Raw genomic sequence first — 21,882 nt, forward strand, 5'->3', positions numbered from 1 at the left:
TCAGGCCTTGCTGTGCATGAAGTTGTCACTTTGGCCAAGTGTCACTTTGCAAGGTAATGCTTGTGGCTTTAAGCTGATGCCCAGTGCTGGGCTGGGTTGGGAGCACGTTCATGCCGAGCGTTTCTGAGTTTAAATGGCATTCCTTACGTTTCTGAGGCATTCTCCTGGAAGCAGCAGCCCCCAGCTCTGCTGCAGTGGGCCAGCTGTGCATGGACAGATGTTGCTCTGTACACACTGGCAAAATCAGCCCAGCTCTTCACTCAGTGGAAAGGGAATTTGCTCAAGCGTTGCTTTTGCAGGGGGTGTCTGTGGAGCAATGTGAGGGCAGAACAAAGCAGTGACTGCTTCCATTTTCTCTGCAGAGGGAGCAATCCATGGAGACAGAGCCCTGCTCTGCTCCTCTCCTGGCAGCATCCTGATGTCTCTGGGGGAGGGAGGGAGCAGGGAATGCTCAGTGCCATTATAGCGTGGCCTTGCTGCTCAGAATCCCAGAACCTTTTGGGTTGGAAAAGACCTCAGAGTCCATTGAGTCCAAGCTGTGCCACATCCCCACCTTGTCCCCAGCCCAGAGCACTGAGTGCCACCTCCAGGGATGGGCACTCCTGCAGCCGGGTGTGTTGGTGGTCACACTTTAGCCTGGGGTCCTTTTGGATCTCAGAGAAGTAAGAAATTGTGAGCTTTCTGTGCCTGGTCTTGGGTTATCTACATTAACGCTGAATCTGGGGATGATTTAGTGATTTTTGCATTTTACATCCTTGCATGAGCCAGGATTCTTCCAGAATCTGGAGGGTTATGGCAGATATAGCTGAACTTCCACAGCTGTGGCTTCTCTCGGGATCTAACTGCACATTCCCCGGAATGGAGACTTTTAATCTTCAATATCACAGTCTCTGCAGCCTAACACTTGGTAAAGTTTTCCCATCTCTGATTTGGAAACAAATACTGATGCTTGCACATTTAGTTCATTTTTCATTTGGAAAATGAAATCAGAGGAAGTGAAGTCCTCACCTGCCTTCTGCTTCCACTTGACTACCAGCCTTTCCTAGAAATGAGGCTGTGTCATTCTGGTGTAATCTCAGGGCTCATTTTGTCTCCTTGAGTTTTCCCCATAGTTTTATTTCCAATTGGCAATCTGTTGAAATGCTGTAACACAAAGTTCTGCTAAGCCAGGGGTTTTGATCTCCTTGACGTGGGTTTTGTTGTAAAGCCTATGGATCTTCTCAGTGATTTGGAAATCTCTCCAGGGGAGGCTCAGGCTTTTATGTAACATAGTTTATAGTCTGCTAAATATTTTTATGCACAGCATGAAGAGATGGGAGAACTGGCTTCTCCTTATCAGTGGAGGAAGGGATTCCCATGTGTGTGGTTTGTAAAGCAGTGGGAGCTGTGCAGGTTCACTGCTGTGAAATGCAGGTGCTGTTCCATTTTCTCTCTGCTGCCCCATAACTGCTCACACAATTAACTGAGAGCCAGGCTAAATGATGAAAAAAATAAGAAGAAGCTGAAGGCAAATTCATTGCTTTGACTTAGCAGGAGTCATGACTTTTGTTTTTATAATGATTCCTGGTTACACTAATAAATGGTCCCCAGTGTCTTTTGTGCAGTAACCACATACCAATGAAATCCCTCACTCCAGTGACTTATTAAATATTCTGTGAAAATGAAGGTGATAGAATAATTGTTTGTGCTACTGCTGAGGGTATAATTAACAAGGTTTGAGCGTAGCTGTTGTCAGAATGAGCACACTTTTCCCTGTTCAATATCAGAGTCCTACTTCAGATGTTTTCACCCTTTCAGTTGATCAAGGTAATGTTACACCTAATGAGCAATGGCCTTGTCTGAGCTGTGTTGAATTTTAGCGTAAGTCTAGGTGAGATGTATGGAAGAAATTCCTCCCTGGGAGGGTGGGCAGCCCTGGCACAGGTGCCCAGAGCAGCTGTGGCTGCCCCTGGATCCCTGGCAGTGCCCAAGGCCAGGCTGGATGGGCTTGGAGCAGCCTGGGACAGTGGGAGGTGTCCCTGCCATGGCAGGGCCAGAATGAGATGATCTTCAAAGGTCTCACCCAACCCATTCTGTGATTCCATGAATTCTGTGGAATCGTGTGAGTACTTTCCACTGCAAAGAATGCTCAGAGAACCCCAAATCTCCCCCAGCAGCAGAAGGATGGGTTTTTTTAGGGAATCACTGACCATGCTTGCAGCAATGTCCCAATGACCCCTTCCTTTCTTCCTTCCTTCCTTCTCCTTGGCACAAGCTGTAGGCACCAAAAACTGCCTCACTTTAAAAGGACTGTCAGGGCTCAGGGATGATGACACATCCTTGGCCAAAGCAAAACTGAAACAATGGAATTCAGAACTATGAGATGGAGGAGCTGCCATTGGAGCACACAGCAAACAGACAATGAGGTGCAGGCTGAAAGCTGGAATCTGGGCTGTTTTTAACCAGACAGTTGCAGCTGTGCTAAAAAGCTGAGATGTTTGCTCAGGATGATTAATACAGAGATAGTGGCCAGCTGGTAGTCTGTTCACACATGTGGAAAGGTGGGTGAAGAGCAGTGTGCAGCTCAAATAGCTGAACTTGACAGATCTGCAGAGAGATTTTAGGTGGCACTGATTTTTCTGAGTAGCAGCAGATCCTAAAAAGGATCTGAGCTGAATTTGCATTTGAGATCAAAGCGCTGGCAATGTGCTGTTGGGAAAAGTGGACAAAATGTGCCCCACGAGGTCTGTGTGTTTGCATTAGCAGGGTGGAAGCATTTCTATGAGTACAGGTGCTGAGAAACCGCTGCCTTGGCAGCAGTGGTGCCCCGAGGAGGCTGGAGGAAGGAAGCAGCTGCCAGCTGGCACAGGCAGCTCCTGCCCTGGCAGATACAGCAGCGAGTGTTCCTGCACAACGCAGAGACAGTCATGGAATGAACACGGGGCTCTTTAGGTTTGTGTGTGAGCATTCACTGGGGGGTTGTGGTGTGGGCAGCATTGCAGCTGAAGAAGGGATTTCTTTACCAGGGCTTTGGGATGGATGCACCTGGGGACGCTTGTAGGCCAGGACCAATTTTTAATGAAGTTTTTGCGTTTAATATCCCAAACTGACCTCACTGGCTGTTGCCTCACTGGTGCAGTTGGTTAGTGCAGGTTTAAACAGAGAAGGGAGTCTGGGTTTGTGGAGGAGTGGAATTGAGACTTGTAGAATCACAGAATATCATGGCTGGTAGGAACCCACAGGGGTCATCCCAGGGATCTCCTGTCCCGGCACAGACACTCCCAAAATCCCAGCCTGGGCATCCCTGGAGCACTGTCCAAACCCTCCTGGAGCTCTGGCAGCCTCGGGCCGTGCCCATTGCCTGGGGAGCCTGGGCAGTGCCAGCACCCTCTGGGGGAAGAACCTTCCCCAAATATAGGAGGTCACAGTTGATATTTGAAATCACAGTTGATCTCAAGGCTCCTGACTCGCTGGTTGTGTCACACCTGCAACCTCCTTTTCAGCCCACACCCTTCGGACCCTGCAGGGTCCAGCAACAAATTACTGGGGAACAACAAATTACTCTGTCGGGCTGTGCCTCTGCGAGTTGTTTTCCCTCGTTTGCGGCTGCACAGGCGAGATGCCGTTTGCGGGCAGCGCGTTCCCGGCGATCCGGGGGGCGCGGCGGCGCCGGCGGCGCCGGTTCCGCGGGAGCGGCCGCCACCTGGCGGGGCCCGCCCGCACTGCGCCCGCCGGGCCGGCCCGGAGCGCGAGCGGGAACAGCTCCGGGACCCCCGAGCCAGCCCGCGCCACATCCCCACCCTGTCCCCAGCCCACAGCACCCACTGCCACCTCAGCCCTCCCCGGGACACCCCAGGGATGGGATCCAAACCTGCCTGGGCAGTTCCAGTGCCTGAGCTCCCTTTCCATGGGGAAATTCCTGCTGATGTCCACCCTGAGCCTGCCCCGGCCCAGCCTGAGGCTGTTCCCTCTCATCCTGGATGTCCCCCTGGCTGTCCCCTCCTGTCAGGAGCTGTGCAGAGCCACAAGGTCTCCCCTGAGCCTCCTTTTCTCCAGGCTGAGCCCCTTCCCAGCTCCCTCAGCCAGTCCTGGGGCTCCAGCCCCTTCCCCAGCTCCATTCCCTTCTCTGAACACACACAGGGACTCTCAGCCTCTTCAAAGCCTGGGGAATGATCACGGTTTGCTCCATGGTGTCTTTGGATCTATTTTCGGGGGCAACACCATTCATGCTGCCAGTGCTGCGGAAACAATTAGGAAAAATAGGTGTTTTCATAGAATTTATTGTTTCTGATTTGCAACCCTATGCAAACTGAACTCCGGGAAGTAATATTGAGCAGTATTTTAGTGACAAAGAAAACATCAGTGGGACTTGACGTAAGTTCTTCCCTGTCAAGGTACAGAGGCCCTGGCACAGGGTGCCCAGAGAAGCTGTGGCTGCCTCATCCCTGGAAGTGTCCAAGGCCAGGATGGATAGGCCTTGGAGCAACTTGGGATAATGGGAAGTGTCCCTGCACATGGCAGGGAATGGAACTGGATGGTTTAAGGTTTCTTCCAATCCAAACCAAACTATTCTATGACTCGAGCTCTTCAGTGGTTTGAGAATGTCAATTGTCACTGTCCATACCCAACAAAACCCATGGCTGCAATGGACACCTGCATGGGCCGGACTGACCCACCAGGCATCCTGTCAGTGTCACACATCTGTTGCTGTGCTGTCTGAAGGACAAAAAGGTATTTGATGTTTCATTATTGTTCAGCACATGACTGGAGCGAGTGCACTGCTTGGAGTAAATCCTTGTATCAGTGCAGGCACTGCACTAGCACCTGCATCCAAAGGGATGCCACGGTTCCCCTGCTGTAGAGACAAACAAGGCATCAAACAACCTTCTGCCCGGGGTCCCTTTACCACTGGGGTAAGGGATGAATGCAAACAGATCAATAACTTGCATGAAATGTATCAATACGTGGCTTCAGGCAGCAGCAATGTGTGCTAAACTCTAGCACTGACCCAGGGACAGGGGGGACACCCAGCCCCTCAGCCCCGGCTCCTCTCACAGACCCTGGTTCCCCTCACCGCCCTCAGCCCCGGCTCCTCTCACAGACCCCCGGCTCCCCTCACAGACCCCCGGCTCCTCTCACAGACCCCCGATTCCCCTCACCACCCTCAGCCCCGGCTCCTCTCACAGACCCCCGGTTCCCCTCACCGCCCTCAGCCCCGGCTCCTCTCACAGACCCCCGGCTCCCCTCACAGACCCCCGGCTCCCCTCACAGACCCCCGATTCCCCTCACCACCCTCAGCCCCGGCTCCCCTCACAGACCCCCGGTTCCCCTCACCCCCTCAGCCCCGGCTCCTCTCACAGACCCCCGGCTCCTCTCACAGACCCCCGGTTCCCCTCACCCCCTCAGCCCCGGCTCCTCTCACAGACCCCCGATTCCCCTCACCGCCCTCAGCCCCGGCTCCTCTCACAGACCCCCGGCTCCCCTCACAGACCCCCGGCTCCCCTCACAGACCCCCAATTCCCCTCACCGCCCTCAGCCCCGGCTCCTCTCACAGACCCCCGATTCCCCTCACCGCCCTCAGCCCCGGCTCCTCTCACCAGCCCCTCGCTGCCCTCTCAGTCCCGGCTGGTCTCACAGCCCTGGGCTCCTTTCACTGAGCTATCCCCGGTTCCCCTCACAGCCCCCAGCCCGGCTCCCCTCTGTCCCCCTCTCTCCTCGCCGCCCCTCAGCTGCGGCTGCCCTCATCCCCCGGCTCCCCTCATCCCCCGGCTCCCCTCATCCCCCGGCTCCCCTCATCCCCCGGCTCCCCTCATCCCCCGGCTCCCCTCATCCCCCGGTTCCCCTCCCTTAGCCTCAGTCCCCGGTCCCCCTCACCGACCCTGTTTCTCCTCACTAAGCCTCCATCCCCGGTTCCCTCCCAGCTGCCGGCCGCGGCTCCCCTCATGCCCGCGGCCCCGCCGCAGATGGGGCGCGGCCGCCGCGCCCGCCCGCCCGTGCAGCTGGTGTACGTGAACAGCTTCGGCTCGCACCGCTGCGGCACCGTGATCCGCCTGGGCCCGGGCCGGCGGCACAGCCCCGGGCACAGCCCCGGGCACAGCCCCCCGGGCCGCGCCGGGGCCCCGGGAGCCGCCCGGGAGCCGCGGGCCGGGCGCGGTCCCGGGGCGGGCGGCAGCGGGCGGACAGCGGGGAGCGAGGGGAGAGCGGGGAGCGGTACGTGGGACCGGGACAGCCCCTTGTGTCGGGCTCTCCGAGGGCTGGAGGTGGCTCAGCTGTTGTCTTAATTGTACCAGGAATAGCGGGAATGTGGGAGTCCAGGGAATCCCTCTGGCTGCCCTGGCAGGGGTCAGGAACCCCCTGGACAGAGCCCCCAGAGACACTGGCTGTGATCTCTGTCCATGGAAAAGAGTTTTCAATCTTACAGGATCAATTACCAGCTCTGAGTGTTTGATATAAGGAATAATTAAGTGTGGCACGGGTGCAAAAGTAAAATTTTAGGATTCCAGATGAGGGGTCCAAAGGGGACAAGATGGAGGAAATTGGGTGTGCCTTGTCCTTTTTCTCCTCCTTCATGCCCTCCATGTTTCACTGTGGTGTTGGCATTTTTCTGTTGGTTCAGGCTGGGGACACACTGTCCAACGTAGGTGACAGATATTGGCACGTTATTGTAAATCCAGCCCAGGGAGTTTCTGGTATTTAATGTTTGTCACATCCCACTGAGCGCAGAGCCCCACACGCTGCCCTGCAGGACAGAGCTGGGCAGGGCAGCAGAACATGTGAGAGATAAACAGAATAAACAACCTGGAAACCAGCACAGATGAATTATGATTTCTTTGGCAGCAGGGCTGACAGAGACTTTTTACAATCTCGGAATCATCTCAATATCACAGATTCCAACATGGGAACAGCAAAACCAGGGTGTGGAGGGGTGATTCCTCCCCTGTTCTGGGCAATGGCGAGGTCACACCTCAATTGCCATGTCCAGTTCTGGGGAAAAAAAAGAAAAAGGAATTAAAAGCTCCCAGAAGTCTGTTGTCCAACGTGTGGGTGCTGTGTACTTCTGAAATCTGTTTTGTGGCATTTGAGAGACGCTCACTTGCCCCATGGTTATAATGGGGTAGCCATGGGGCAGCCACAGCTTCTCTGGACAACCTGTGCCAGTGATCAACATCTTACTTAGGAACATATTCTAAATACTCAAAAAACGCTTTCTAAACTCTTTCTAGGTGACCCTCAAGAGGATAAGACTGACATCTTTGACTTTCCCATCCCTTCAAGAAACATTGATAAAACCATTAAACGAAAGAAGAAAAAGGTATAAAGTGTGGCAGCTCAATTAGCTGCCTTGGCATTTGAGAAAGCTGCTTGTTCTCTGTGTGTGAGAGCATGAGGGAGATTAAATGATGGAATTGGTAGCCTGTTACTGAAAACCTTACTTACAGAAAAGAAAAAATGGTATTATCTTCCCTCTCTGGAGGCTTTAAAATTCTGGCTCTTATTCAATAAAGCACTTAAGTGTGTGCTTACCTTGAAAAATGAGAATATGCTGTTGACTTAAAAAGCCTGTATGAAATGCTTTGCTGGACTGGGGCCAGGGTGCAGCACACCTTGGGGTGAAACCCAGCAGGAAAAAGCTTTGCAGCTCCTCTTCCTCTCATGTTTTAAACAAAGAAATCCCACAGGTTACAAATAAGCAAAGGCAGGAACCTGAGCTATTAACACCATCCTTGGAGCAATGCAGAATTACTTTATGTTTCACAAATGTGTTTCTGTTCCTGTTCAGTAGTTCGACAAATGGTTGAAATTTTAAGAGGAACATTTGTTAAGCAGTAACTCATTATGAGATTCTGTAATGTGTGAAGTACAAGTAATCAGCTGGACTACAACAGAGCCATGTCATAGATACTTGATTTAAAAACAGCAAAATGCTACCAACTGCAGAGGAACAGCTAATAACATCCTGGAATATGGCTCTTTGGTGCATTGAATAGTCTTCAAACCCAATGAGGAATATATAGAATGTTTTAGCAATAAATGTCCCCAAGAAAGGAATTATCTTTAGATTTAAACAAGTTTCTCAGATGACGTCCAACAAAAGTCCAAACATCAATGTGTCAACAGCCATTTCTATTTGTCAGGCCACCTCTGCCTGAATGCTTTTGTCCACAATTCCAATTTAATCTTTTCAGTGCACAAGTTTGAAATGTGCCCACTATGGATGGAGCTTTATGCCTCTAAAGTAAAGGTTTTCAACATCTATAAAACAAAATAATATGGATTTGATATGAGATAGGCAAGAGTGTTGCTGTTCTGGAATCTGAGTTTGGGGCCTCCATTTCGCTGCTGCTGAGGGACCACATGGGAAACATTTTGCTCCTGAAAAACTACATAATCTTTTTTTTCCTCCCCATTTTGGATGACTTTGAAGAGATCTTAATGGCTCTACACACGTTTTCATGAGGTTTGCTTATCTAGAAGGGCACTTCTCAAGTACTGGAAAAACATAAAAATTCTAGGCAAGAAAGGAGGTGGAGATTTCATGTAAAAAATCATGGAGGAATTTATGTTTCTGACTTTTAAATAGAGGTGATTCTTCCATATATCCCACATTCCCTTTTCCCTTCCTCCCCAGTCCTCAACAGAAAAACCTAGCTGGACTTCACATCCATTGTGGGGAATTCAAAGTCCTGCCCTACAGAAGTTTTAATGCAAACTTTTTATATGCTTCACATTTTATCTTTCAGTGCAAAGTCTGGCACAAGGTCTGGAAAGTGATTTCAAAAATGCTTGAGGAAAATGAAAGGCTCAGAAGTCGACTGTTGATCTGCAGCCAGTTAGATGGAGGAGGTAGGAAATGAAATGCTAATATTTTATTTTACTAGAGAAAACAAATTATTAATACAAGTGAAGATCCCAAGGTTTAAGGTCCATTCAGCTGGTTTTTTTGAGTAGTAGGTTTTATAACTCACAAATGGAATTCATTCCATGCTTTAGGCACTTCCAGCTTTTTTGGAAAAACTCTTTTGTTTCATGGAGGGTCTTGTATGTGTGAATTTGGAGGAAGGATGGTGGAAGTGTTTGCTGCAGCCTGACATTAAAGACATGCACATCAAACATCTGCAAGTTTTTCTGAACATGTGAAATACGTAATTAAACTTATTCACAGATGGGCCCAAGGCAGTAGTTGTATGAATAATAATTTATTTTTTCACGTAGGAAAATAGTGGTTGATTTCATACATACAATAAATAAATTAGATGCTCCCCAAAGGTTGCTGTAACACAATTTAACAAAACCATCGAACATGTTCTCACTCTGTGCCCTGAATGCAGCTCTTTCATTATTGGAAAATGACTTGGGAATTAAAACTGGTGCTCTGCATTCAGCCAATTTCAATTAGAGACATTGTAGCTGCTGCACAATTTAAGATAATACAGTGTATGCTTACAAATGGAATTGGAATTTCTGGCCTCACAGTTGGATGAATTATTAGGAAAAAGAATATACTAATCCATAAAGAGCTACCAGGCAAGTTTAAAATGCCACTTTCAGGCACAGCACTTTTGCTTCCTTTGCATTGGTGCTGATGGAAGTTTTCCACATGGGTGCATGTTGGGGTGTATCCCAAAATGTAGGACCATTCCAGGCAGTGTCTTATTTGGTAAAATGTTGAATTAGATTTCCACACACATGGCAATAAAATACACCCTCAAAAATCTTCTTTGTGAGAACAAAAGAAGTTCTGGTTCAGAATAGAAATCTCTATCCCAGTGGATGTTATTGAATAGGAGAAGAAATTCCACTGAAATATGCTTCAACAACTTCTGCAATTATTGTGCAAATATTCTGCATTGGGTGCAAAACATTTCTTCTGTTGGCTTTAAACCAAATTCCTGATTACTTCTGGAATTATGACATGATATTCATTATTCATCATGTGCTATTCATATTCATATTCATATTCAAAGTTCCATTGGCCTCTGTTATATTTCTGTGCTAAGAAGTTCCAATCTAATAAATCTCTCTTCCCATGGAAGCTGTTCCATGTGCCTTCTCCCACAGCTGAGATCATTGCAGAAGTGTTTGTGCAAAGCTATGAATGTATATGTTGGACATATATTTATGTGTAAGACACACACATCCATGGATGTGTAGGACAGTGAATTTAAAAAAAAATCTTCTTGGATATGTCTGTTTGATTTCAAGAAAAAGAAGAAGTATTGAGAAAAAAAAGGAGGGGAAATCTTTAATAGATTATTAGATTTCAAGTTATTGTAAGAAAAAAACCCCAAATTCTGCTTTTATATGATTTTCTGGGTGGATTTGCCATTTTACCCTAGTGGCTGCTCTTCTGTTTGTTATGGATCACCATGTGCTGTTTAATCTTGGATTTATGGACAGGGTCTGTCCCCTTTTCAGCCACTCATTTCTTTCAGAGAAAGAACATTTTCTTTATATTTAATTTCCAGTGACTTGAAAAACCTCACCAACCAATCAATCCTTCCTCCTCCCCTCTTACTCTATCCTTAGTTGTAATTTTACCCCCTTTCTCAGGAGCTTTAACTGAGAATCTCCTGTTAAGTCCTATTTCTGTGAAAACCATCAATTCTAATGCCTTCTTTCTAATTAGCAGATTTTGCACAACATCAAATCTAGGAGATAAGTCTTCTATTGATCTGAATTTTTCATTACTCAAGAAGCAAATTGAAAATTCTAGAAGCTATTTAGATAGGGATCAACAAGTCTGAATAAACTGGGTAAATTTTTATCTTCTTTTTTTCCCCTAGATTAATAAATCTAGAAAATTAATGCTACATTTTATTGCCTCTATAAATAGGGGGTTTTTTTTGAGAGAACAAAAGTCTACTTGAATTTTAATGCTACCTATTTACTCCTTGGAATGTTGCAATTAAGATTAGATTCCATGTGACTGCAGATTATGATTTTCCTCCACCTGATGTTCTCCTGCAGGCTCTGGCAGGATCCAGAGGTCACAGAATGGAGCATACCTGGACACGGTATGTAGGCAGTCCATTAAAGGCCAAAAAAACCCTAAAATAAGCAAATTAATAGTATTAAAAACATGCACTGATCTTGTTTAATGTTATTATAGTAAGTGCCAGTTATATTCTAAAGTATTACTGACAATGAGCTCAAATATTTTCAAGATTTCAGATTTGGGGCCAGAGCAGCTCCATCCTCACAGGGAGGGCTCTGAGCTTTGCCAAGGCAAAGGGAGATTTTTTGCTTTTTTCTTGAGCTAAATCCTTCCCTGGTGGTCTAAAGTACAATCTGAAGTATTTGAACCGTCTTCATTTGTCCCACTTGATATAGAGACTTTAAAAAAAAATATTAATGGGAATGTACCAATTCACTTTTGTCACTTTATTTTTTTTCTGTAGGATGAGTCCATCTTTGGCTGGGTGTAGCAAGGAAATAAAAGAAGATTCAGCCCCAGAGGAAATATAAACAAAGTGAAAGCTTTTATTTTGATCTAGTTCTTCCTGGAGTCAGTGCAAGATTGCAAAGTGACTTCAGGGAACACAGGTTCTCTGCTGTTTGCTTGGTGTTTGTGCTTCTGCTGTTTAAGAGGTTTGTTTTTACAGTGGCTTAAACAGCTCTGTTGCAAGATATTTATCTCAAGCCATTAAGTTTCACTGAGCTATTAGTTTTAGAAAGCTTTTTAATGAGCATAATATTGTGACAGTTTTCTTGCAAAAGAAGAGATACACATTTACTGTTGTCTCTGTATTTATATCTTTTATTTTTGTAGCTTGTCAGAATAATAAACACAAATTCAGTAGGGCAGAACTCCACACAAGACATAAACCCCACTTTTCTTTTTTCCTGGTTTGCATAAATTTGTCTTTATGATATTAAAATATTACACAATAACCCTCTCTGTTCTTTTATCTATTTATGCATGAATCTCAGCAAGTATTTCGAATATGAAACCAGGTGAATGTTTTCTCTCTTTATTCATCCTGAGGCACATAATGGTACCATCACAATCAGGAGATGTTGTTTATCTACCTGACTTCAATAACACAATATAATTTTCTTCTGTTATGCAGCTTAATACTTGAACCCTTGATTGACTGTTAAAGCCTTTTAAGCCAGCAAATTGTGTAAATGGAACATGAAAACTGCATAAAAATAGTTATGTATATGGGGTTCATCTCAGGAGTAAAACATTCACCTGTCACATTGAGACCTCCTTGCTTTCAATAAAAGGATTGTTTCCTCCTGCCATAATGTCTTGGTGTTTGCAGATATAATGACTGCAGTGTCAGAGTGCTGAGCTTTAATAACACACTGGTGATTGTGTCATTAGGCAGCAAAGCACTTGGAAAGGTTTCATCTCTGTTTTCTTCATGGTAAAACTGCAAGTGTGGAACTGGAATGCACCTTTTCAGGGACAGCTGCAGCATCAAGGTTCTCTTCTGGTTTGTGGTTGGGTAATATTTGGATTTTACTTAAAATAGTTGACATTTCAGCTTGGAAAAGGAAATGAGAAGGCAAAGTATCCAATCAAGATGTGATCATTTTTCTGGCAGAATAAAAATGTCATAGTTCTTTGGTATTTTCAAAACACATATTTAGAGTCACAATGGGATTTTGGGGAGGGGGTGTGGTTTGAAGGGGTTTTTTTTACTAAATGAGATTATCTCCCTTTCCCCACAGTTCTATCAATGAAATATTTGCTTTGGGAATATTTAGTTTATAATTTTGGTTTGTAAATTGCAGAATTGCTGCTCTAACTTTTCTTGCAAATTGCAGCTGCAGTTGGTGCTTTACTGGCACGGACTTCAGGGGCCCTGGAAACACTTTTCTTCCAGATGCATAATTGCTACTTTAACAGGATAGATGAGATGCATTAACCTAAATCTCCACCTGAAGTTTAGCCAACACATTAAGATTCTTTGGATAAATACAGACCTCTGTCTGTGGGGCTGTTTTAAAAAAAATTATAGAAGATAAGTATGGCCTTAAATCATCCCTGTGTACCTCCTACAGTCTAAAGGGTCTGTGTGGTGATGATGAGATAATTAATTGGTTGGGATCTACTAATCAAGAATTTTCATCTGGCAGTACTTTGAAAGGCTCTTACATTTTTCAAATCAATTTAGGCCAGAGCAGCTGTTGCAGTGAGGAAAAACTGCTGATTCAAGTTCAGTTTTTGACTTTTTGGGTAATGAAGTCTGGCTTTCTGCTGTAATGACCAGATTTCAAAGGTACAGTTGGGAACAAGGGTCATCAGAGCAGTTACACTGCTGAAAAAAGAGCCTGGAAAATAACCCAGCTCTAGCTCTGCAAACCAGATCACCATCCCCATCCACTTACACCTCTGTGCATTCCTTTTTAATTCATGTGTGTAAAATGCAAAATAAATGTAATTTTAGTGTTCCATTAAAATATCTCCAAGTAAGGAATGTGTGCAACAAGGAGAAAAAGGGTTGGATAAACACTAAAAACTTCATTGAAACCCTCTTTGTTAAAAGAAGTGAGAAATAAATAAGAGACCTTCAGGGCACTGGATCACAGAGTAGAGATTCAGAAAAAAGCAGATTCTTCTCTGAAGACTTTAATGTTCACTGCAGAACCAAGAGCAAGTGTCACACTGCCCCTGCTGTGGCTCCTGGGCTGCACTGCTTTTCCTTCACATTCTTCAAAATGCAGATCAGTTACCTGAAGTTTTTAATAACAAATCTCCCCTGGAGTGTGAACTGAAGCAGATGTGCAAATACAGAGGTCACACTTTGTCTTTGCTTTGCCTTGCTCTCAGTGCATAATTTACCTTTCTATACAGAACACAAACTCCAGCTTATTCCCAAAGTTTGACATTTCTTCATCTCAATTCTGTGAACAGCTGCCAGGAAATCTGAGGAGGCTCCTTGTGGTACAGAGCTGGAGGAACAGCCAGGACACACAGAGTAGCCAAAGGCACCGCTGCTGAATTTCGGTTATCTGTAAACAATGGTGTCAGACACTTATCTCATGATCCAAAAGCTGGTCTGGATAAGCTCTTCTCCCTTATAAATACATACATAAGGGATGTCATAAATACAAAAGACTTTGGATGAAGGTAAGCAGTGGAGAGTAAAGCCTTTGGGGTTTGTATCACTGTTCCATGCTAGCTGGAGATTAATTGATCGAAGTTCAGCTGGAAATAGCACATCCTGAAAAGTTTTGGTTGAAGTTATCCCATTTGAGAAGTTCTTGCCTGATTGCTGGAGCAGCTCAACCCAGGCAACTCTGCCTTGCAGTTCTCTGTCCAGGGTCTGGGGGCTCAAAACTCCAGCTGGTGGCCTTGGGCTACCACTTCCACAGGCTGTAAAGATGAAAACAGGGAAGTGCTGGGAGCCTGAGCTCCACAGTGATTTCCATGTCTGGAAGCACTGAGGTCTTGGCTGAGGCCACACTGCTGGAGCTGCTGCACTCCCTGCCGTGGAGCTGTGGCTCTGGGCAGCCTTCCCAGGGTGTCCTCTGCAGCCTCTGCACAGGAGCCAGGGAGCTTCAGGAGCTCCCACAGCTGCTGTGCGCTGCTGCTGCTGCTAGGGACAATGTCACTGATCAGCTGCAGCCTTGGGAACTTGGGAATGGTGTTTTGATGGCTCTGGAGTGACCCTTCTGGGAATTTCCAGTTTGTGGGCATTTTCAAAAGAGTTTGTTTCTTGCTTGTTTTGGCCCAAAGCCACCAGTTGAGATAAAAGCCCGTTTCCTGCAGGCTGGAGGCTTGGAGGCTTGGCTTGCCCAGCAGCTCCTCTGCTCATGCCCCATCTGCTCTGGAGCTGGGATGAATCAGATTCCTGTGTCCCACCAGCTGAGGCTCTGCAGTCCCATGGCCTCTGAGCTTATCATAACTTGGTCATTACAACATAATCAATCACCAAGGTTAATAATATTTCAGTGCTGATTCCTTCCATGAAAAGATTTCTGCTCTGAAGCAAAACCTGAGAGCAGGATGTGGAGTTTCCAACATGGTTTGATTTTGGAGAAGTAGAAGGTGACCTTTGTCTTCACTGAACATTTACATCCAGTAAATGTCTTTGTCTTTAGGGCCCTCCCTGGTAGCCAATGTTCATGTTTTAACTTCAAAGCTTCTAATACAATTTTGCATGGACTCTGACTAAGGGATAGCCTTCAGCAGGCAGCTGAATTGTAGTTTTCTTTGGGAGGAGGAAGTGACTGAAAGCAAATTTTGGGCATATATGACATTTTGCCTGTGCAGTAGGCCCTTAAATATAAGGCAAACCAGAACTTTGATTTATAGCTCCTGTAAATAACTCTCAGTGACATGGGCAGGTTTGTGTATTATGTTTCTTTTCATTGCATAAGCACTTATATAACTCTGATGGTTAGAATTTGCATAAAAACCAAAGCAGTCATGTATGGGTTTAGCATCATAGGCTTTCCAGCAAGCTGAAGCAGCAGGAGAACCTATGGTTTAAGAGGAATTTTACTTTAGGAGGAAAAGAGGAAGTTTTATTAAGCCACAGTGGATTTTTAATAAATATTCACTGGAAGTTTTTCACTCATTAGTGATGGCATCAGGACCCTCTGATCTGAGGCAGAAAAATTCACATTTGAAAGCTTCGGCCTAGGAAAAATTAATGTGGGTAGCTGCAGTTTCATTTTATTGGGGGAAAGTTATGGAGGCCCCTAAGGGAAAAAGGAATATGCCGTGATCCAGGGAGGTAATCACCTCCTGGAAGATGCTGAGTGCTTTGACGTCCCAGTGACTGTGGCACCTATTTTATCTGTCTATTGTGCTGAATGTGTGGAGCAGATTAAGAGAGCATCTCTTCTTTCTCTAAACTTGGACTCCACATTTGCATCTCACCCAAGGCGCTCAGCTGAGCTGTGGAGGTTGCTGGGCTGGGCTGTGAACAAATCTGATCTGTGTCATCTCCCAGGGGTCACGACAGGATCCCTCTGTGCTGGGAATGTGTGAGATTTATTGCACTCCTGGCAGTCCTGTTTGAGGAGGAACAGAGGCACATTGAAAGAGCTGTGCAGGAAGGCTCAGGATGGCACTGACCAATGTTCCCTCTCTTCCAGAATCTTCGTAATCTCCTGTATTTTGAATTAATAATAAACTATCATGGCTTTTAGTTTTTTTCCCCTGTTCTGCTGTATGATTGTTTTCTGGTTCCTGCTGTGTGTGACAGGAAGTCAGTGGTGCTGGTGGAACTCTGTGGAATGGATGAACTCCTCACAGCAGTGACCACAAATAGTTAAACCCAGCTCAGAACTTACGTGGTCACTTTTTATACCTCCTTGTATTTACATTCCTTCAGCTACAGAAAGGGTAAAAATTGTTGAGTATGGTGCTAAGTTGTCTGTGATCTCCCAAGGAGAAGAGCACTGTACTGATTTCCACTGCTGGATTGGACTAATGAACTCAGGTGAAAGTTTGAGAAACAAACACAGTCTTTTGGTAGAACAGTCTGAGGTGGATGCTGTTACTTCTAGGATTGCCCTATCATGACTATTGTGACTTCCTAAAAATTTGTCCTCACTCAGTACCTTTAAGTTTTGTAGTTTCTCTTCTTAGTAACCCCTACTTCCTGTTCACACATTTTCCAGCGCTGTCATTGAAAGCCTGGTCCCAGATTTTCAATATATGAAACCAGATAAAATATTGTTCCTTATATTAATGAGCAGGAACGCTATAGAGAAAAATGCTTGGTGTGCAGGAAACGTATTTTATGGAGTGAGACAATAAGTGTTTCATAGATCAAGGAGCAAGTGAGTAGAATAATATTCATTAACATTGAAAAGAAGTTAATTTATGTGTTCGGGCTTGAAGTGGGGAGAGGCTGAACTGTGCTGTGACTGATGTTTTGTTTACAAGCTGCAGTGCAATGAAATGTTTATACCCAAGCCCTGTTACCCTCCTTTCTTCCTGGGCTCAGCTTCACTTGGGCTTCACCTTGGGCTTCAGGGGAATCTCATCTTTGGCACCTGGAGTATCTCCTTGCCCTCATCCTGGGTGTCTCCAGAGCTGTTCCTCTCACACATTCTCACTCCTCTCTCCTGCCTGGAGCTGGGCAGTTCTACCCCCCATTCTGAAATCTGTTTTCCAGAGGTGTTACCCCCTTGGACCCGCTCTGTGGGACATGGGGGAAGCTTCCAGCAGCTTCTCACAGACACCACCCTCTTTCACACAAACCCACAAACCCAGAGCATTAATAATTGTGGGAGACTTATGAAAGGAGTAAAGAGAGGCATATATTTTTGTTGACAGAAGAAATATATTGTTTATTCCTCTGGAGTCTCCTGTTGCTCATATTGCTGCTGTGTCTTATTGCCTGTCATTGAGCTGTGCTGTGTGGGCGGAAATGTCAGGCTCTGAATTGGCTCTGTAAGAAAATCTGTGTGTTACTCTGATTTCTCATACTCACTTGGGCTTGCTTTAATGCTGTCCCTACAGAACGTTCACTTTTAGCATCTTGCTGGCAACTTTAGACATCTATTTTTGCCATGAACCATCCTGCTAAGTAAATTTACTCCTGGTAGTTTGTTTATTTGTTTGTTTGTTTGTGAGACATGGATTTTGCAAATAAGTATTTTCAAAGTGAAATGGGCCACACTGACCCAAAGTAGTCACAGGGCTGGTTCAGCCTCATGGAGGAAATGGAAGTTACTGGATGGAATTCCAAGGGAGGCTTTGGAGATCTCTCTGCTCATCTCCTCCACCACACTGCCAAAATTCTCAGATGGTGCCACTGAACAAGGTTGTTTAAAATGTGCTTCCACCCTGAAAAATCAAAAGGTAAAAGCAGCATCTGCTCATTTTTCACAGGTTCTTGCTGCTGGCATTCAGAAGTAGAAGGAAATATTTTTGGGGGAAAAGTGGTTCCTGGTGCCAGTGCTGGAGTGCTGGCCATGCAGAGCTGGGTTCTCTGGGTCACATAAAACATCTCCAGCAGAGCTGAGCTCTGCTTTTAGTTATCAGGAGATTTGCACTACAGGAAAGATGTTTATCAGTGGGAGCAATGTACAACAAGGAAGAGGATTCCTCTCATTGCCCCTTAGGTTTGTTACCATGAAGAGTATTCAGGCACAAACAAAAAAAGTTAATATATTAAACTCTGTGAGTTCAGCTGAGTAGAGATGTGGAACAAGAAGGTAACTTTATTTGCAATCTTATTTTTTCATGATGCAACCCCAGTTTCCATGGGTTTGCACAGGTGAGTCTGGAGATTTCACATCCCTGTGCTTGTGAAGTGTTGCTTAAGACGTCTCTGAAGTCAGAGCACCAGCTTAGGTGTCATTAATGTAATATTTTGGCTAAGCAGGATATTCATTGCCAGTGTTGACGTGGATGAAAATTATTTGGCTTTTAGATCATAGGATGCATTTGAATGCTATGAAAGACATCCCTTTGCTTTTCAACAGAGCCCTCAAGTTGGTAATTACCAGATAAAGGTGGAAAATCCCAATGCCATTTTCATGGAGTTGCATGCAATGTTTCCTTTGCATTATTTAATAATATTTCCTTTTGCCTCCATTAAAAATAGCCATTTTGCTGACAGAGGAGCTAGAGTAGTTCCAATCCATATGTTCAGTGGGAGGCAAATATAGATCTGTTAATCTCTGTGGATGGTGAAATCACTTCAGATCCTATAATGTGATATACTGGAATTTGAGGAAAGAATTGCTGTAATTTCACTGTCTTGGTTGGAGCATCTGCCCTTCTGGGAGAGGCTGATGGAGCTGGGATTGCTCAGGCTGGAGAAGCCTCTTCTCAGCTATGCCCAGTGACAGGAAAAGGGACAAAGGGCCCAGAATGAAACACAGGAAATTTCATTTAAACATGAGAAAATCTACTTTACTGTAAGGGTGACTAAACACTGGAACAGGTTTCCCGGAGCATTTTTATTCAGAACCCAACTGGAAACAGCCCTGAGCCTCCTGCCCTTGCTGTCCCTGCCTTGGGCACTGCCTGGGCTCCAGGGCTCCCCCAGCCTTGTGCTGGGCACAAGGAGCACCAAACACTCTGACAGGAGTTTTGGGGCTTTGGCTCAGGGTCTGGGATGGCACTGGGCTTCTGGCATCACTTGCAGAGTGTGTGCTCTTGGATTTTCTTACAGCCTCCACATTTTGAAGCTCCTAAGGATCATCCTGGGCCAAACCAGCACAGGGACGTGAGAAAAGGGCTTTGCAGGGTGTATAACTTACTGCATCTCTGCACAGATCCCATCTCAGGTGGGCATGCATGGCTGATTTCTGGTATTACTGTAATATTTAAACATTATATTGTAATAATTCAATCAACAAACCTTAGTGAATGTTTTTTTCTGTGCTTCCTCAGACCTATAGAGCCTAAATCCTACACTTTCCCTTATCTGTGGGATGCAGCCTGCCAGCTTTCTTCGTAGGCATCTCTCCCTGGTCTGCTCTGCAGCAGCCTGGAGCTGTAATTTCAGTGGGAATTTTGTTCAGTCTTGAGATGAACACACCTCTGATGGATCAGATCTAAGGGGATCCCTGCTTAAGAAATTGTTCCTGAATTTCCTGAATGTGAACTCCCCAAACCTTCTGATGTGATAGATTTTTTTTTTCCCTCAGATATTCTGAGAACATCAAAAAACTGCAAGCCAAAAATTTGTAACACACCAAGCAAAAGTTGTTCAAGGTTAAGTTGTATCCGTGGCACAACTTTATTCTTAAACCCACCAAAAAAACCTCTTAGGTGAAATTTACTGCAGAAGTTTTACCTGATCCAGAAATGTGATAGAGAAAATTCCAACCCAAGCATGAAAAACTGGTGGAAGTGTTGAAAATCGGAATTTTAATGGGCCATGTGAGGTGATGTTAGTAGCAGGTAGTTTTAGCTGCCCCTCTCTACTCCCTCCCAGCTTTTCCCTCTGTACTGTGAACAAGCTCTACCACTGCATTCAGCACTTCCCCTCACTCTGCCAAAACACTTCTTTAAATGAGTTTTCACGAGTCAATTCTAAAAGGCTTTATTATGGAAACAGTTCACGCCTTCAAGGAGTATATTTAGGTCTCGTGAAAAATGCCGAGTTGCGAGCCCTGGAGGCAATTTCTAAATTTATAAACAAATCAGGCTGAAGTCATCCCAAAGTATCCTGTGTCTCCAAGAGGAGTGCTCAGCCTCCCTCTGCGGGAGATGGTGGCTGTGGTGCTGTCCTGCCATCCCAGCATTTGAGAATCACAGAATCCCTAAGGCTGGAAAAGACCTCCAAGATCATTGAGTCCAACCATTAACTCAGCACTGCCAGGTCCACTGTTAAACTGCAAATGCCATGCCAAATGGTTTTTTAATATCTCCAGGGATGGTGATTCCTGAGCAGCCTCTCCTTGACCACCCTTTCAGTCAAGAAATTCTTCCTAATATCCCATCTAAACCTGCCTTGGTGCAACCTGAGGCTGTTTCCTCTTGTCCTTGCTGGCTGGGAGAAGTGACTGACCCCCAGCTGGCTCCATCCTCCTGCCAGATATTGAGAGGACACCGGGGAGAGTGCCTGAGAACCAGGAAGCTGAAAAATGAGATTGGGAAATATTCCCTATGGGGACAGGCTGAGAAAATTAGGGATGTTCATCCTGGAGAAGGTTGTGGAGACCCCACAGCACCTTCCAGTGGCTGAAGGGGCTGCAAGGAAGCAGGAGAGGGATTCTGCATCAGAAACTGGAGTGACAGGACAAGGGGGAATGGCTTCACACTGAAAGAGGGGACATTTGAGTTCGGATATTGGGCAGGAATTGTTCCCTGTGAGGTGGGCAGGTCCTGGCACAGGGTGCCCAGAGCAGCTGTGGCTGCCCCTGGATCCTTGGGAGCGTCCAAGGCCAGGCTGGATGGGGACCTAGGATAGTATAAGGTGTCCCTGCCATGGCAGAGGTGATCTTTAAGGTCCCTTCCAATGCAAACCATTCCACGATCCCGTGTCATTGTGCGACACGCACACACAACGGGACACAGCCCCATTGTGAGGGACACAGCCCCATTGTGAGGGATACAGCCCCATTCTGGGGGACACAGTCCTATTTTGAGGGACACAGTACCATTTTGAGGGACACAGCCCCATTCTGGGGGACACAGTCCTATTTTGAGGGACACAGTCCAATTTTGAGGGACACAGTCCCATTTTGAGGGACACAGCCCCATTATGAGGGACACAGTCCCATTGTGAGGGATACAGTCCCATTTTGAGGGACACACCCCATTCTGAGGGACATAGTCCTATTTTGAGGGACATAGTCCTATTTTGAGGGACACAGCCCCATTGTGAGGGACACAGCCCCATTCTGAAGGACACAGCCCCATTTTGAGGGACACAGCCCCATTCTGGGGGACACAGCCCCATTCTGGGGGACACATTCCTATTTTGAGGGACATAGTCCTATTTTGAGGGACACATTCCTATTTTGAGGGACATAGTCCTATTTTGAGGGACACATTCCTATTTTGAGGGACACAGCCCCATTGTGAGGCACACAGCCCCATTGTGAGGGACACAGCCCCATTTTGAGGGACACAGCCCCATTCTAAGTGACACAGCTCTCAGCACCCCCAAGGCCCAGAGGCTGGCAGCGGGGCTCCTGTCGCCGTGACGCCGCCCAGCATCACCTCCGCCGCGGTGCTGTCCGTGCCCGGGCAGCACCCGGGAAAAGTGTCATGGTGACACCGCGGGGACACCACGGGGACCCGGCCGCTCCCTCAGCCGAGGGGACACCGCGGGGCCACGGCCGCTCCCTCAGCTGAGGGGACACCGCGGGGCCACGGCCGCTCCCTCAGCTGAGGGGACACCGCGGGGACCCGGCCGCTCCCTCAGCCCGCGCGGCCGGCAGGGGGCGCGCGGCCCCGGCGCGCGGCGCGGCCGGCAGGGGGCGCGCGGGGCCGCGCTGAGGGCGGGCGGGCGGTGTGTGTGTGGG

General features: G+C 46.6%; 1 protein-coding gene across 1 annotated transcript; it reads left to right on the forward strand.

Moving 5' to 3' along the window:
- The first annotated feature begins 5,921 nt into the window (after positions 1–5,921).
- On the forward strand, positions 5,922–11,513 carry LOC110471466 (uncharacterized protein C5orf47). Its single transcript, XM_077786750.1, has 5 exons — positions 5,922–6,189; positions 7,203–7,291; positions 8,721–8,823; positions 10,948–10,994; positions 11,379–11,513. Exons 1-5 carry the CDS (start codon positions 5,922–5,924, stop codon positions 11,403–11,405), a joined length of 534 nt encoding a protein of 177 aa, XP_077642876.1. The 3' UTR covers positions 11,406–11,513.
- The last annotated feature ends 10,369 nt before the right edge of the window (positions 11,514–21,882 follow it).

Source organism: Lonchura striata, chromosome 15 (genome assembly GCF_046129695.1).
Source record: "Lonchura striata isolate bLonStr1 chromosome 15, bLonStr1.mat, whole genome shotgun sequence".
NCBI lineage: Eukaryota > Metazoa > Chordata > Aves > Passeriformes > Estrildidae > Lonchura > Lonchura striata.

Excerpts from the sequence above, each read along its gene's own strand:
- LOC110471466 (XM_077786750.1), top strand. The coding sequence starts at position 5,922 with ATGCCCGCGGCCCCGCCGCAGATGGGGCGCGGCCGCCGCGCCCGCCCG. Across the intron at positions 6,190-7,202 it reads CGAGGGGAGAGCGGGGAGCG|GTGACCCTCAAGAGGATAAG; the intron begins GTACGTGGGACC and ends AACTCTTTCTAG. Across the intron at positions 8,824-10,947 it reads CAGCCAGTTAGATGGAGGAG|GCTCTGGCAGGATCCAGAGG; the intron begins GTAGGAAATGAA and ends GTTCTCCTGCAG.